Source organism: Esox lucius, chromosome 20 (assembly GCF_011004845.1).
Source record: "Esox lucius isolate fEsoLuc1 chromosome 20, fEsoLuc1.pri, whole genome shotgun sequence".
Taxonomy (NCBI): domain Eukaryota; kingdom Metazoa; phylum Chordata; class Actinopteri; order Esociformes; family Esocidae; genus Esox; species Esox lucius.
Genome location: NC_047588.1, coordinates 3,757,950 through 3,773,095, shown reverse-complemented (window position 1 = coordinate 3,773,095; position 15,146 = coordinate 3,757,950). Strand labels below are relative to the sequence as shown.

General features: G+C 41.4%; 1 protein-coding gene across 1 annotated transcript in view; it reads left to right on the top strand.

Annotated features, from left to right (window-relative positions):
- The window catches only part of me1 (malic enzyme 1, NADP(+)-dependent, cytosolic), a 137,089-nt gene that overhangs the window by 84,090 nt on the left and 37,853 nt on the right, over positions 1 to 15,146 (top strand). Inside the window, exons 4-6 of the mRNA XM_013132077.4 lie at positions 3,317 to 3,392; positions 5,914 to 6,075; positions 13,527 to 13,630. Coding sequence (XP_012987531.2) covers positions 3,317 to 3,392; positions 5,914 to 6,075; positions 13,527 to 13,630 — 342 coding nt within the window. The remainder of the gene's footprint in view (positions 1 to 3,316; positions 3,393 to 5,913; positions 6,076 to 13,526; positions 13,631 to 15,146) is intronic.

Sequence of the window (15,146 nt, the reverse complement as noted above, 5' to 3'; positions counted from 1 at the left end):
TTGCAATATCGATCATGAATATTGCGATATTCATTTCAATATCCTTAAAGACCATGTCTACGGAACAGGACATGTTGTACTGGTAGTACAGCAGACGTGCGCAGCAAATTGGGGTTCAGAACTGTCATTTGCGCTTGGCTTTGCCTTCATTGCAAATATATACATTCCACTGCACACACATTACACTTAATACTTGTAAATTTTCTACCCTCTCCTATGTGCAGTTCTGGTTAGATGCTTACTGCATTTCGTTGTACTGGACTTCTACTGTTCAATAACAATAAAGTTTAATCTAATCTGAAGTTTGTCTTAGTATATTCCCCCAAGTTTAGTCTCTATAGTAGAGGAACGCATGTCAATTCTCAAACAGGTCCCATCACAGGTATTAGCTTTTTAGGCATGGTAATTAATCAACACTAAAAGCAAAATCATTTTGAAAACATAAACAAATGATCGCATGGACACAGACTGCAAACTAGCTACACAAAGCTTTGTGAGCTACCACAAAGGGGTTCTGAACGCTGTTGGCTAGAGGAGTCCGGAGTTTCAACCTATGTAAAGGTGCCTATTGTATTTCTCGGCAGCGCATTCATCATTAGAGATTTTTTTTTTTATTGATTAAATCTCAAATCTAGTGCAAAGGCTTTTTAGAAGCCTCTATAGCTAATCCCAGACACTCATTCGCTCTTTATTGTGCATTCTTCTAAACTCCCGACTCAATTTAATGCCAAGATGTTTGTTTATTTTGGATTATATTTTTGTAATGCTTTTTGTGACGTGGGTAAAAATTTGTTAGTCTATTATGTAACTTTTTGGCCACTAACATTTCATCTTCCATCTTCATTGTTTTGTTGTCTCCCTGAGCTAATCTTATTACTTTTCTGTCCTTTCTTTTCTTTTGCTACTCTGACTCGCTCTCTCCGTTTCTGTCCACTCTTGTCCTCTCTTTGCTCCTCTGACTGTCTATCTTTCTCTACACTCACATGCTGTCAAAGTATGCACACACATCACGTGGTATGCTCCATAGGGTATGTTTGTGTAGTAGACCCATTGTGCTAACATCTGCATGTGACAGGGCAACTGGCCAATGAAACATGATCATTCTATAGCGGTTTCAAGCAGCCTCTAAATCGAACATAACTAACCCACACAGCAAAATAAACGTAATATTGCATGATTTCCATGACATTTTCTGAATGTGTCCCTACCTCTGAATGTGCGCGCGCGTCCCTCCCTCTGAATGTGCGCGCGCGTCCCTCCCTCTGAATGTGCGCGCGCGTCCCTCCCTCTGAATGTGCGCGCGCGTCCCTCCCTCTGAATGTGCGCGCGCGTCCCTCCCTCTGAATGTGCGCGCGCGTCCCTCCCTCTGAATGTGCGCGCGCGTCCCTCCCTCTGAATGTGCGCGCGCGTCCCTCCCTCTGAATGTGCGCGCGCGTCCCTCCCTCTGAATGTGCGCGCGCGTCCCTCCCTCTGAATGTGCGCGCGCGTCCCTCCCTCTGAATGTGCGCGCGCGTCCCTCCCTCTGAGCGAGCGCTTGTCTGTGTCTCTCTGTGTACCCGTCAGTAGTAGTCTTCTAGTACAATAAATACAAATATAATATTACAATTGAACAGCTAGCGTTAAAATGACAGAAAAGCCTGAAGATATGACATGAGAAGAGTTAACCGATTGTTGTTGTACACTGTCACGGTTTCTTTCTGCTTCACTTTATTAATTTTGAATCACATACTTCCTTACAATGGCTTTCTTTCCCTCTAACATAACTTTTCCATCATATTTCCCACACATTTCTTTCCTCGTGTTAGTTTGAATATAGCAACTAATCAGAAAATCTGTCAGTAGGATGCCCGGTTTACCTACGGAGGCCAAAAATGTAGCGCCCCAGGGTGAGTGACGTGGGTCATCGTGTGAAAGAGGCTCTTTCACCTTTCTAACATGTGCAGCGTCTATTACTGATGTATCCTCTGTCAGCCCCATGTGATAACATACAATGGAAACCAACCAAAGAACCCAGTCTGAACTTAGCTCGGTTTTCCATTTCCAAATGTGATATTAGAAAAGTAGGACATTCCCAGTTTCTCAAGGGGATGAAGGGTCAACAGGGCCTACCACGTTATGTTGGTATCCCAATCTATGTCAGATGAACGTAGCTTTCAATAGACAAAAGGTGCACAAAGCAATGTTTATTGAGAATAATTTCTTGATTTGTCTATCCTTTGAACAATTTAGTCAGTTTCACTTTCTTATTTTGAGTGTATGATCCAATTGATAAACCACAATAAAACAATTCTTAGCCTCGCTTGCAAATCTTTACCATGAGTGGCAATAATAGTGCAAGGGATTGTATCCGCACGTACACACTCATGCATACTTATCTCGAGATGTTCTAGCTTTTCTTGGAGCAGAGAATACCTAGACTAATTAACCATCTTCAACCACTTCTAGTATTCTTTTAAAGCTGACAAGATCATGGTAGTCAAATGAGACTGGATAGATTGACAGATCTGTGAAGACCCTAATTAGAAGCACCTGCTGCACACTCGTTCTCTCTAAACACTGTTTTTAATGGGGAAAAAATACTGCAAAGCCAAGATGCCTTTGTTCACTATCCCGGGGGGTGGGGTTTGGAAATGTAAGCAACATGCAAAAACTTTTAAGCACAGTCATCACACTTGTTTGGTGCATCTGAATTTAGAGGTGTTGACACATCCGTTTGACAACAAGACATTTGGAAAATCTCCATGGTCCCCATTTGAAAATCAAATGAAATTACAGGAAATTCAAGGGTCTCAGAGTTTTTCCTAACCATGTTACTTCACTTGGAAGGATTCTGGACCCTAGTTAGGAAAGTGCATTGTCACACCGTCAAGAATACATCTGTTCTTACCAGAGTGACATGAGGCCAGGGTTTTCTGTTGAGAATAAGGGTTTACATTTTTAGATCCTGTAGATGGGACCTTGGCCGCCCAATAATACATTTTCCAGCTGGTATCTGTTCAAACAGTGCTTAGCGGTCATTCCGAGTATCCGCGCTGGTGTCAAAAGGAGTTTTTTAAAACTGTAAACAAAGACAAAGTTTTCCCAGTGCACAGTTCTAAACTATTACATGACTCGCTTAATCGTTGTGCAATGTGAATGGTAGTGGAAACAGTTCTCCAAGGTTGTTTCTACAATCAGAAATAAAATAAACTGAAAGGGTTCTTCGTTTATCCCTGCAGGATGGTGTTATTCATCTTTGTAGGGCAACACCTCTTTCTTTAAATTTTTGTTTGTCAAACTCATTGATTTATTGTTTTTGGTCTCTGGTCTTTTCTAGGGGGCTTTTCATCACCATCCATGACCTTGGTCACATCTCCACGATCCTCCAGAGCTGGCCAGAGAAGGACATACGGGTAAGTGTACCATTAAACCTGGAATGTGACTATCCATGTACACTACCGTTCAAAAGTTTGGGGTACTTAGAAATGCCGATTTCTTTTGTCCATTAAAATAACATCAAATTGATCAGAACTACATTGTAGCATCCCGGAGTCGCCTCTTCACTGATGTTGAGACTGGTGTTTTGCAGGGACTATTTAATGAAGTTGCCAGTTGAGGACCTGTGAGGCATCTGTTTCTCAAACTAGACACTAATGTATTTGTCCTCTTGCTCAGTTGTGCACCGGGGCCTCCCACTCTTTCTATTCTGGTTAGAGACTGTTTGAGCTGTTCTGTGAAGGGAGTAATACACAGCGTTGTATGAGATCTTCAGATTCTTGGCCATTTCTGGCATGGAATAGCCTTCATTTCTCAGAACAAGAGTTTCAGAAGTCAGTTCTTTGTTTCTAGTTATTTTGAGCCTGTAATTGAACCCACAAACGCTGAAGATACTGAACTTGTCTAAAGAGAGCAAGTTTGATTGCTTCTTTTATCATCACATCAGTTTTCAGCTGTGCTAACATAGTCACATAGGTGTTTTCTAATGAATCAACTAGCCTATTAAGATGATAAACTTGTATTAGCAAACATTAACTTGCCATTGGAACACAAAACTGATGGTTGCTGATAATGGGCCTCAGTATGCCTACATTCAATTAAAAATCAGCTGTTTCAAATTGATCAGAAACTATTTCTGATCAATTTAATGGTATCTTTCAAAAATAAGGACATTCCTAAGTGACCCCAAACTTGTGAACGATAGTGTAATAGAGTGAAGTATTGTAAATTAAGTGTTAGCCATCTTGGTTGTTGTTTTTATAGATGCTAGGATAACTGACTATAAGCAACCATACTTCAATATTTCTGATAAATCCGGTGTCAATGAATTGTCAATGTCAATGAGTTCACAAGATATCTAGAGTTAGAATCTGGTCGGTTTTGAGGGCATTTCAAATCATTAAGCTTTAATAGGCCAGTGCAGCTATGTGCCAGTCATGGTCTCGTCATATAGTCAGTATGACTTATTTTTCTGGTATTTCTGGCATGTAGAGATATACCTGTTGCAGCCGCTAGCCACTCCAGCACCTGGTCACAGCTGTCAACACAATGGCATTTGCCTCTGCAGAGCTGAGCTCTGAAACAGATTCTTCTCTCCATAAAACTATTTATTAGAACCCAAAACCCCACTCTCACTGTACTAAAATTAATTGGATCAGTCCAAAAATACACCAATACGTCCCAAATATTAAAGAATATTAATGGGTATAACATCTAATTACGAGTTTCACTGTCAAAAACAATGCCATAAACCCTTACTAATATGCCCATTAGGCTTTAAAAAAGTGATTTTGCGGATTACATCATGCTTTGAGGTGGTGTCTGGGTGCTGCTGCATAATTGTGGAACAAGGTTGTTAAAACATAGGGCCTGAGTCGCCTGTGTCATATTTACAGACACAAGGAAGGTTTAGTGATCAAATTTGATGAGAATGCATTGTTGCAATCGTAGGAGATTAAAGGGTTGTTGGCTGTCCTCATAGGATAATATTTTTTGTTTCCATGTAGAATCCTTTTTGGTTCCATAAAGAACTGTTATGGTTTCACAGTATGTGCAGCTTTCTGTGGAAAGGCTTCTTCATGGAATCCAAATTAGTTTTACCTGGAACCAACCATTAGCTGTACCAGCAAACAAATAAAGGTTATTTTGACTTGGAACCACAAGAAAAGTTATATTCTAAGAATTCCCCCACAGGGACAAACAAAGAACCCTTTTAGAAAAAAAAGTGTGACTGGTAAAGTGAAGCCTTAAGTCAGACCTACAGTGGAGATGGTGTAGAATATAAGGTTTTGGTAATTTAAGCCCTCATCCAGAACAACTTACAGGAGCAGTTAGGGTTAAGTATTTTGCTCAAGAACACATTTTTATATTTCTCAGCTCTGGGATGTATCCAAGAAAATGTTCAGTTACTGGCCTAGTGCTTTAGCCACTTGGCTATCTGCCAAAAAAAAGGCTTGATTTGTGAGCTGTTGAGGTTTGGTTGGAAGTATAGTTTGCGGTGATACAGTGATGGAGGCTGTCCTGTTATGTCAGATCAATTTTCGCTACAGTCATTGATTGAACTACTAGACAGAGCTTTGTTTTCCGGTTAGTGTATTTCCAATGACCTCTTGATCCTGACCCTTTGACTGTATTGGTGACTGTCATCCAAAATTACCCTGATCAGAAATGTATTTCATTCTGTATTTGGATGCGTTTCATTAAATGTAGTCTAAATATTGTGTGCACTAACTTTTCTGTAACTGATTGGCGATTTAACATATCCATATTTCCTTTTTCCCTTATTATAGTTACACTTCCTAATATAACAACAGCCTTAATATCTGAGAGTTGAGTTGGTTCAAAGATGGCTGTTCTCTAGAATCCTAAACGGACTGCTCTAACTGATAATATACAGTACTGGCCATTGGTTTGACTGACAGTTGGTGTGATTGATAGGCAGTGTGTGTGACTGATGGAGAGCGGATCCTGGGACTGGGGGACCTGGGCTGTTACGGGATGGGCATCCCCGTGGGCAAACTGGCACTCTACACAGCCTGCGGAGGCATGCCACCCCAGCAGTGTTTGCCAGTCATGCTGGATGTGGGCACGGATAATGAGGTAAGCGAGAACCCACCTGACAACCATGTGAAAACCCGTCTACATCCAAAGAAGCTTGGCAACGGACACCCTGCACTAAGTAAAATGACCTGTCAAACTTGTACATATTGTGCTACTTGGATATTCCACTTAAGACAACACCCACAAGAAAATACTTCAGCATAATCAGTTTTGTAGTTTCCAAACTCCAGATTTCCAAAATCAGTACCAGAACAAAACAAAAAATATTCTCACCCATATAACCAGGACACATCTTTAATCAAAAGAAGGTAATGCCTGCTAGGAAAGCACCTTTCACTCCTGCCAGAACAGTCAAGCTGCCAGCCAATGATATTCAAAGAGGCCCACTGGTTTTGGTTTTCCCCTTCTGGTTCTGAAAATGGCTTGGCTTTCCCTTCATGGCAGAAAGTGGAGCCTCACTCTAGGCAAGGCAGCACGTGTGTTGTGACTACGCTGTTAACAAACAGAAGCGGGACTAAGAATAGGATCAACTCAGTTTTTTGTTCATGTCATCCTTAGGCTGGCCAAGGGCGTGGCACCTCTGCCATAAGCCTGCTGCCTGGCCTTGTAGTCACTGCTTTCTAGTTCACTCAGAGCCACCCTCTGTTTTCCTGTGTCTGGGCCTGTCAGTGAACATTCTGGTTGAGCTTCAGTGGAGAACAGTTTAGGGAGGGTGGTTTAGGATTAGTGTTAGAACTGTTCAACAATTGAAATGGTCTAGAAGCAATGGCCTGTGGGTGGTTTGACTATAAAATTACGTTTTCACAGTGAAATGGGTTTGATAGATAAGGGGCAAGGGGAGAGGGATATGTGCTAGTTTGGTAAAAGCTTGAAGGCGTCTACTTGATTCACAGAGATGAACTGCGACATTACTCAGGGAGAAAAGGATACATGGATGGAGGAAGGAAAGAGTTGGAAATGGCAGAGCTGGACAAAAGGCACACGAACCTGTTCATGCAAAATGTATACAAGCTCCTAGAGGCTTTTAGATCCGAACTCTTTCTCCGCCTCTGTCTTTGATCCATTTCTATTGCCAGAAGACAGGAGCGAATACTGGTTTGTTATTGTGTGTTTTTGTTTTACATATCAAATTAAGTCTTTACAAGGATAGTAAGACATGAAAAACATGCCCATATTAGGACCTTTTGCCAATCCCCATGAGGAAAACGTTTTGCACTAGGGATAAATGTTATTCAGGTTAGGGTTGAGGATACATATTTTTATTTAGGGTTTAGGAATAAATGACACATGAAAGTTAGGTTACAGTATGATGTTATGGTTAGGGTAAGGTTAGGCTTAGGGGTTAGCTTAAGAGGAAGAGTTGAGTTTAGGGTTAGTAAAAGTGTTGGTTCTTTAAGCGCAACCAACTTTGTCCCCGTTTAGATAGCTAAGTAAACGTGTCAGAGGGTCCTATGTTTGTGATTGAGTTTCTCTGCTCTTTCTGGATCTATTTTTCCAATTGTGCAAAATGATATCATACTGGTGCATTTTGTGGTGTGCGTACGCACTCTGGTCTTCTGTTTCAATGTGTCTCTGTGGTGGAGATTGACTAACATCAATAAATATGAGAACATGCAGTTTAAGAATAATCGACAACTCACACCAATCAGTGTCCTCTAGTGGGCTGTAACCTTCGACATGTGAGAAGGTGTTCACTTTCACACTCTAGGGAGTTGTAATTTTGTGCGTGTTGTTTTCCGAACATGTAAAATGTTTGCAGATGTAGCAGTGCTGAGGTCTACGTGTTGAGTCTACAACCGGCCAAGTTCATTTACCATAAAAATCACCTCACCTGCCAGGGAAGCAGCATGCACAAGCTCACAAATCACCATCCTCCTTATCGAAATGATACACACACTGTATCTATGCAGGCACACACACTTAATTATGGGTGTGTGGGTGTGTGTGTGTGTGTGTGTTTTGCCAGTTCTATAACTAAGGCTTTGCAATGTAGTCTCTGGTTGGCTGTTTCAGCCTTTCCCATTTTTCCATTATTCTGAAGAGATGACAGGCCAAATGAGATGTAATGAGATAAATGGACTGCCTCTATCTCAAGCCATGTCGAGTTCCTCGGTTCTGACTCACATAATCTCAGCCTGTTCGGATGTCCAACGCCATGCTCTGGCCCCCAGAGACACAGGGTTAGGGAGGTAGACAGTACTGAACTGATGAAATGACTGTCATTACAGGCTTATTTTTGCAATTGGGTAGGTAGTGTACTGCCTTTTTATTATCCCTGAGGGGCAATCCATTTCGCTGCACGTAGTAAAAACACAAGTAAATGATCATAAATAACACAGAACAAAACCAAGATAGTGTTATTAAACGTCTGGTTCAAATCTTGGATGCTGATTGCCTAGAAGCCATGTACATGACACCGCAAAATATTTTTCTTTACTATTTTAATTACCAGTTTATGATAGAAGCCCACGCTCGTGTTCGTGGTATGGTCTAAAGACATTGGTTAAGGGCTGTATCTGGGCACTCCAAGTTGTGTCATGCCTAAGAACGATATTGGTCATAAATCATACCTCCAAGGACATAATGCTAAAATCCGTAATTAAATATGTACTCAAAAGACAATCCAAATATTGCTTATTAAGAAAGTTGACCGCAGCTGCTGTTGAGGGGAGTTTTGACCTGTATGTTATGAATTCGGGGAACTTGTCTGCATTCTGAGGGAAGGATTGGAGGTCAGACACATGGCCTCTAGCCTTTGTGGAACAGCAGTTCAATTCAAAGCCAAATGGCACCCTATTCTCTGTGTGCCCTGGTTAAACGTAGTGGACGGATGCAGGGAATAGGGTGCCATTTGGGACTGGATGTCCCCCATTTGATTCCATTTGTTAGTGTAGTATAATCCCTGAACATGACAAAGCAAGGGGGGAATGCTTTGGGAACATGTCCACCGGACTGATGGGATATGCCGGCTCTCCTTTATTGGATGCAAGGCTTGTGTGTGGAATGTGTTATGCGATTCCTTAGGCGGAATGCCTTAGGAATGCAGAAGGTGGCTAATCCCTTATGTAAACTATGCTAAACCTATGCAGCCCAGAACCTCTGGACATATCCGTCACATGTATTTGCTTTCTGTCTCTTTCTCTGTGTCTCTTTCTGTGCCCCTCTCTCTTTCTGTCTCTCATTTCTCATAACAGTTTCTGTTAGACTCTGCATTCAGCTGGCTAGCATTTCCGCAGATATCCAAGAGCATAGATCCAGAGGCAGACTTCATCTGTCAGTTTCTTTCAGTATCTGCGTTTTTTCTCTCTGAGTAATCAGATTCGTAGAGAAAATAATACTGCATGTACATTTTCAATCACTCAGAAGACATTCATCTACATTTGCCTTGTGGGAAATGAACAGCATGTTATGGAAAATTCTGTCTCCCTCTCATTTTCCCCAATACTGTATTTCCTTGTACAACCTCTGTGTCAGCACCAACATATGCAAATACTGATGTGAGTAACTCTGCTGAGAATGTTTTATTTTTTTTGACCAATGATATGTGCACCACACACTGAAATCAGAGCCCCGGTGATGTCATCCCACACAATGTGCTGTTTGTTATGAAAGGGCTGTCCTGAAGTGTCCCTTTAGACATGTCCCTAAACCCCCCACAGATCCTGTCTGTTGCCTTTGACCACTGTTAAGCCTGTCTGAAAGAGACTGAAAGTTGAAAGAACAGCTAAGACAATCACAGTAAATCATCTCAAGGTGGAACAATGTAATATTACACTTTTAGCACTGTAGCATCACCCAGACCCAGTTTTGTTTGGTCAAAGTTCCATTCCTGAGCTTTTGTGGGTGGAATTGCCCCTTCCATGAGCCACACCAATGGTAGCGGATGAACTCACCAATTAACACAATTAAGTGTGCTTTAAAACAACCCCCACATGGAACTCTACCATCATCTGATGTCGTTGACTACACATGAACATTAAAATCAAAAAGTGGTGTTGACAGGCCCTCTGGTTCAATCTGAATAGCCCTGGGAAGTGGAAGGGATGTTGCTCTGTTCATGATACTGTCTTAGGGTGAGAAGTTAAACTGGTGTACTGACTCTTAACAGCTAAATGTCAAATCTGGGCCTCATCACCATAGCCACATAATCATCCCTAACTTCCAAATGGCTTTTTTTGGTCTCTCCTCCCAGCTGTAAAAAACAACCTACATGTTTTAAATCTGTAATAAGTCACTCTGGATAAGTGTCAGCTATGATTAAAATGTAAATTTAACTCAGTTTATAATTCAAACTGTCTAAAACAAGAATAAAACAGGAAGTACAATGTTTGTTTCATTCTCATAATGGAAATGGCCAAGTGTTTTGATGTCCACGTGTGTATAGCCCACAAAGACATGAGATGGCTATAGATTTTCCTGTGGCGATATGTTAAAGTATATTGCAGTGTTTCTTTTTTTTTTGTGAGTCCATCTACAAACACATACGCCTCGTGCAATCGACTAAGCCAGAAAAGAAACATCAGAAAGGAATTTTATCGAAAAAGCCATCCATTTGATGCAGCAACTAAAAGCATGTAGAAAGTGAGGTCTAACATGCCAAAAATTTGAATATCCCTTTAATGGGTTAGAAATGACTGGCATGCCACTTGCTTTGATTGACCTGGTCAAGTGATGACAACCGAGATTGTCCCGGCTCTGCAAAGCCACACCCCTTAAATTCCACCCCTGCCCCAAAAGGAATCTAAGTGCTCCAGTCCTGACGGTATGACGCCATTCTGTCATTTTAAGGCTGGGTGTTTTTGTAAAAGCACTTTGTGACAACTGCTGTTGTAAAAAGGGCTTTATAAATACATTTGATTGATTGATTCCCTCAGTGGGGCAGACTTAGGATAAGGATTAGAAGACTGACAGGAGCCTAGGGAAGACATCAACATATAGAATGTGGTTTCAAATTGCCTCTATCCAGACTTGTGCCAGGAAGTGATCGGAGGAAGCGTACATAGTGATTGATGCTGCTCTGGTGTATGTGTGCGCCAAATTGTGCATTTGAGTACGGAGGCTCTCTAAACCCAGGCTGCTCATCGCCAAACGCCCAGAAACCTCTGTTCCAGATCCCTATCGTGACAACCCACTTTCCACCCTCTAGTGCATTTCTCTCTCCATCTGCATGGGCAAAGAAGTTTGCCTCGTCACTCCTCCATATCCCCTAACAGTATGAATGGATCAGTCTTATCTCTTCCACACCCCAAAGTGATGAAGGAGCCACAGCAGAGACATTAAAGCCGGCACATGGAATGAAACCCCTCAGTCCTGGTCTGTGATTGTAGAGAATGTCTCCTGTAGTCCTGTTCACTGGCTTTAATGCTATATATTCCCTTCTCATTCGTCTCTCTCACACACACACACACACACACCCCCACACAGAGCACACACCAAAAGCATACACACCTCCATGCATATGCTCAAACCTCCTCATTCACTTGCGTTCTGTAAAACACCATTGACTCGCTGGTGGCAACTAAAATGTCCTTTCGTGGGCTCACTTTGTTTTCTTGACCTGAACTCGAGCCTGATTCAAAAGGCTGACATATCAGTGCAGTCACTCAATCCATCTATATCTCAGTCTCAATCTGGCCATCACCATAACGGCTTTCACAACTTGCCAGGTCGGTGAGACTGACAAACTATGCTGAACACACACAATGACAGAGCAGCGTTAAATGAAGCTGTATGTGTTATGAGGCAGTCAAGGCTGCTCTGAGCAAAACCGTGATAAATGGCCTCAAGATGGATTTCACCTCTCCCGTTATCTTGGTTTGCAAGGTTTCTGTGGCGGCCGCCTTCTCTGGTCAACGGGTAGGGTGTTTTATTTTTAAAATTTTTGCCGAACTGATCAAATAAGTTAGTGCTACAGTACCAAAATCCTGAACGCAAACTACTTGCACATATCACTAACTCCACATCATTTTGTCTAGAGGCTTAAACGAGTCTTAATGCCAAGACTGAAGTGTCAGGCCTTTTAGTGAGCAAAATACACACAATTGGCTCCTATAACAACAAAGAAACTTCAGATTTTTCAAGGTCGCACCCCTGACCCCATTTGACTTAGTCATGGAAATTTAATACTTAGATCAGTTTTCTGAAAAGGAAACTATGTGCTTCAGGGTCCCATAAAGCCAACCCATGATAGATATCCAGGAGTTGAAAAAAACTACTCCTCTGTCACCAAATGACTGATCTGTATGATGCTTAATATGCAGCGTCTATGAACAAAGGTCTCTCAACACTATTTTCGAAACATTGATGAACAAACATACATTCACCCTCTTTTCACCAGTGCATACACCACTCAAGATCATCATATGCGAAAACATTCATATCAAGCACACAGTTGCCTTATATTGTCTCTCGATTCCCTCCGTTTGCATACAAGCTTTGAAATTTGGCACACATGTTTAGGGATCTCAGTTCAGCCATTTTTTTAAATCAGCCAATTCTTTATTGGCCAGAAGGGTTGGCTGCATCATTCATTGGGGGCCACATGTTTACGGTTACCTTGTCCTTTCTTACTGCTGCTTTTTTATCCATTTTGTTTTTTGTTTAAAAGAGGACACACTGCCTTCTTTCTGAGAAAGCTTTAGTTTGGAACAATGCTGGCCAGAAATGCCATTTGAGTGGCTTTTAAAAACCATTAATTCCTTTAGCTGGATCTAGCACCGTTGTACTTCTTTGCTTAAGGGCATGAAGAAAAGGGCTGGTAACAGTAGTCCTCCATGTTTAGACCAACCACACACATGCACACACCTTCCTATCTTTCACACTATTTGTCAGTCATATGCATGCATATTTTCAGTCCTTTTTGTCTCCTCAATTAATTTGCTTGTAAATCCAAACACCAAATAGTCTCATGCACTGTTCCTCTGATGTTACTGTTTGGTCCCACACCAAAGGAATAATAATTATAGTTGTAAATTGTGATGTCACCCAGTTCTCTCCAAAAACAGTGTGTGATGAATGTACTGTGTGGTCATCAGGGGAATGAGCTTTGCAGAGTTATGGAGGCCTTGTTAAAAATTCAAAACCTACAATGAAACAGAGTACTAATCTACTCCTAATTACTATCATTGCCAATGCAAGTGATTTAAAGCCCAAATCAGCAGGGAATAACAACACAAGTTTAAGAAGAGAGATCTTTATCTTTTCTGTCGATCCCATTTTATCTTTCAGTCTCTTCTTTCGTTTTTTTTCTCTGTTTTTATTTTACTCGTAATTTCTTTCTCCTTACATTTTTGTTTTGTTGTCTGTTTCTTTGTCTTTCTCTCCCTTTTTTTCCACTCTTTCTTCCTCTCCTCCAGTCTTTCACTGCATAGCGTGCCACTCAGTGTCTTCTTCTATTGTAGTTGTGCAGTATCCGTGCCTCCACATACTTCACAAACAGATCGTAATATTACACCTTCTGTATGTCTCCCACCTTTCCCTATCTTTTCTAGGAACTGCTGAAAGACCCTCTGTACATTGGGCTGAGACACAAGAGGATACGAGGCCAGGCCTATGATGACCTTTTGGAGGAGTTTATTAAGGCAGTGTCGGACAGGTAGACACCCTTTTTCCACTAAGCCAACATCTAAAGATACCGTATGCTAATTACATTTACCTGCAATACAAATGTGTATATTGGTCATGGTTTTAAAAAGTATTTCAAAGTTTCCACTTTAAAAAAAAATTGTGTATGTTAGTGTGTATTGCCCTGACAAAAAATATACAGTATCAACCCCTACCAAAAATGTCTGTCAATTATGGTCCACGTAACAATTGATTTCCTGTTGCTGATTAATTCCATGTTGGGAATATGTCTCAAATCTTGATGTGGAATCTGAAGAGGGCTAGCCATGTTGCGTCCAATATTTTTCAGCATAGTTTTTGGAAAGGACCATATGTAACAAAAATGATCAGCTTGCAGGGTGCACTACAACTCTATACTATATGACAACTGGTCAATCACACCTCAACACATTTATTTTCAAAAGTGATTTATCTGAAGTTCAGGACATAGACTGTGCAAGAATTTGACTAATGACCTTATCAGCTAAGGAACTGCATATATAATTATATTCTATTGCCAGCCGCTGAAATTAAAATATGCTCTTGTTTCCGTTGAAGTGTTTCCAATATTAATCATTGAATTTTTAAGGCCTCTACTAAAGTGGTTCAGTTAGTAATGGTCATGTGTGTTTACATGCTTAGGTTGTCAGGATACATACTTATGTTGTCATGCCATAGATTCTAATTTCACATCACACAAGGGCACAGACTCATTCTCAAGCATCATTCATGCTGATGACGTTACATGGTGAGCTCAAAGGAAATATCTGTGCCTTGAATTTACACTAGCTGGAATGTAAGGGTCGTGGGGCCTCTGGTTTGCGGATATAGGCAGTTGCTGAGTGCTGGCTTCAGTGGTCAGACTCTGAGAAATAAATCTCACCACAGGATGAGCTCTCTCTTCAGTCTTTTAAACATTCTGTCTTTTACACATACACATAGTCCCACAAAACCACTATGTCCTGTGTGGCTAACCGATTAAGAGGCTACCCAAAGTGGATGGGGTCTTAACTACATCTAAGCAATTTAGCAGACGGTCTTATCTCGTTTATCTCACGCACACAGCATTGTGTGCATACATTTTCATTCTGGCCCAGTGGTAATGAAACACAACCCTGGTGTTGCAAGAGCCATGCACTACCAACTGAGCTACATGGGAACTTGGGTTAGCAAGACAATGAACTGGGAAGTTTTTAAGCAGCTAGTTAAATAGCTGTTTCCCTCACAGTAAACTTTTTGTAATTGCAGAAAAACAGTGCTCAAAAGACAGGGGCAACTGATGTTCTAGCTAGCTAGTTATCCGCTTCCCTTGTTCTTTGCCTTGCTAGCATGTAACTAAAACCTATTGGGTAGTCTCAGTGGCAGCCAGGGCCATAGCTTACATGGGGAAATATGGGTTGGCAGAGCCCACTGATCGTAATAGTTCCAATGTCACCTATAAGTGAGGGGGCCCAGGCATACAGTGGGGAGAACAAGTATTTGATACACTGCCAATTTTGCAGGTTTTC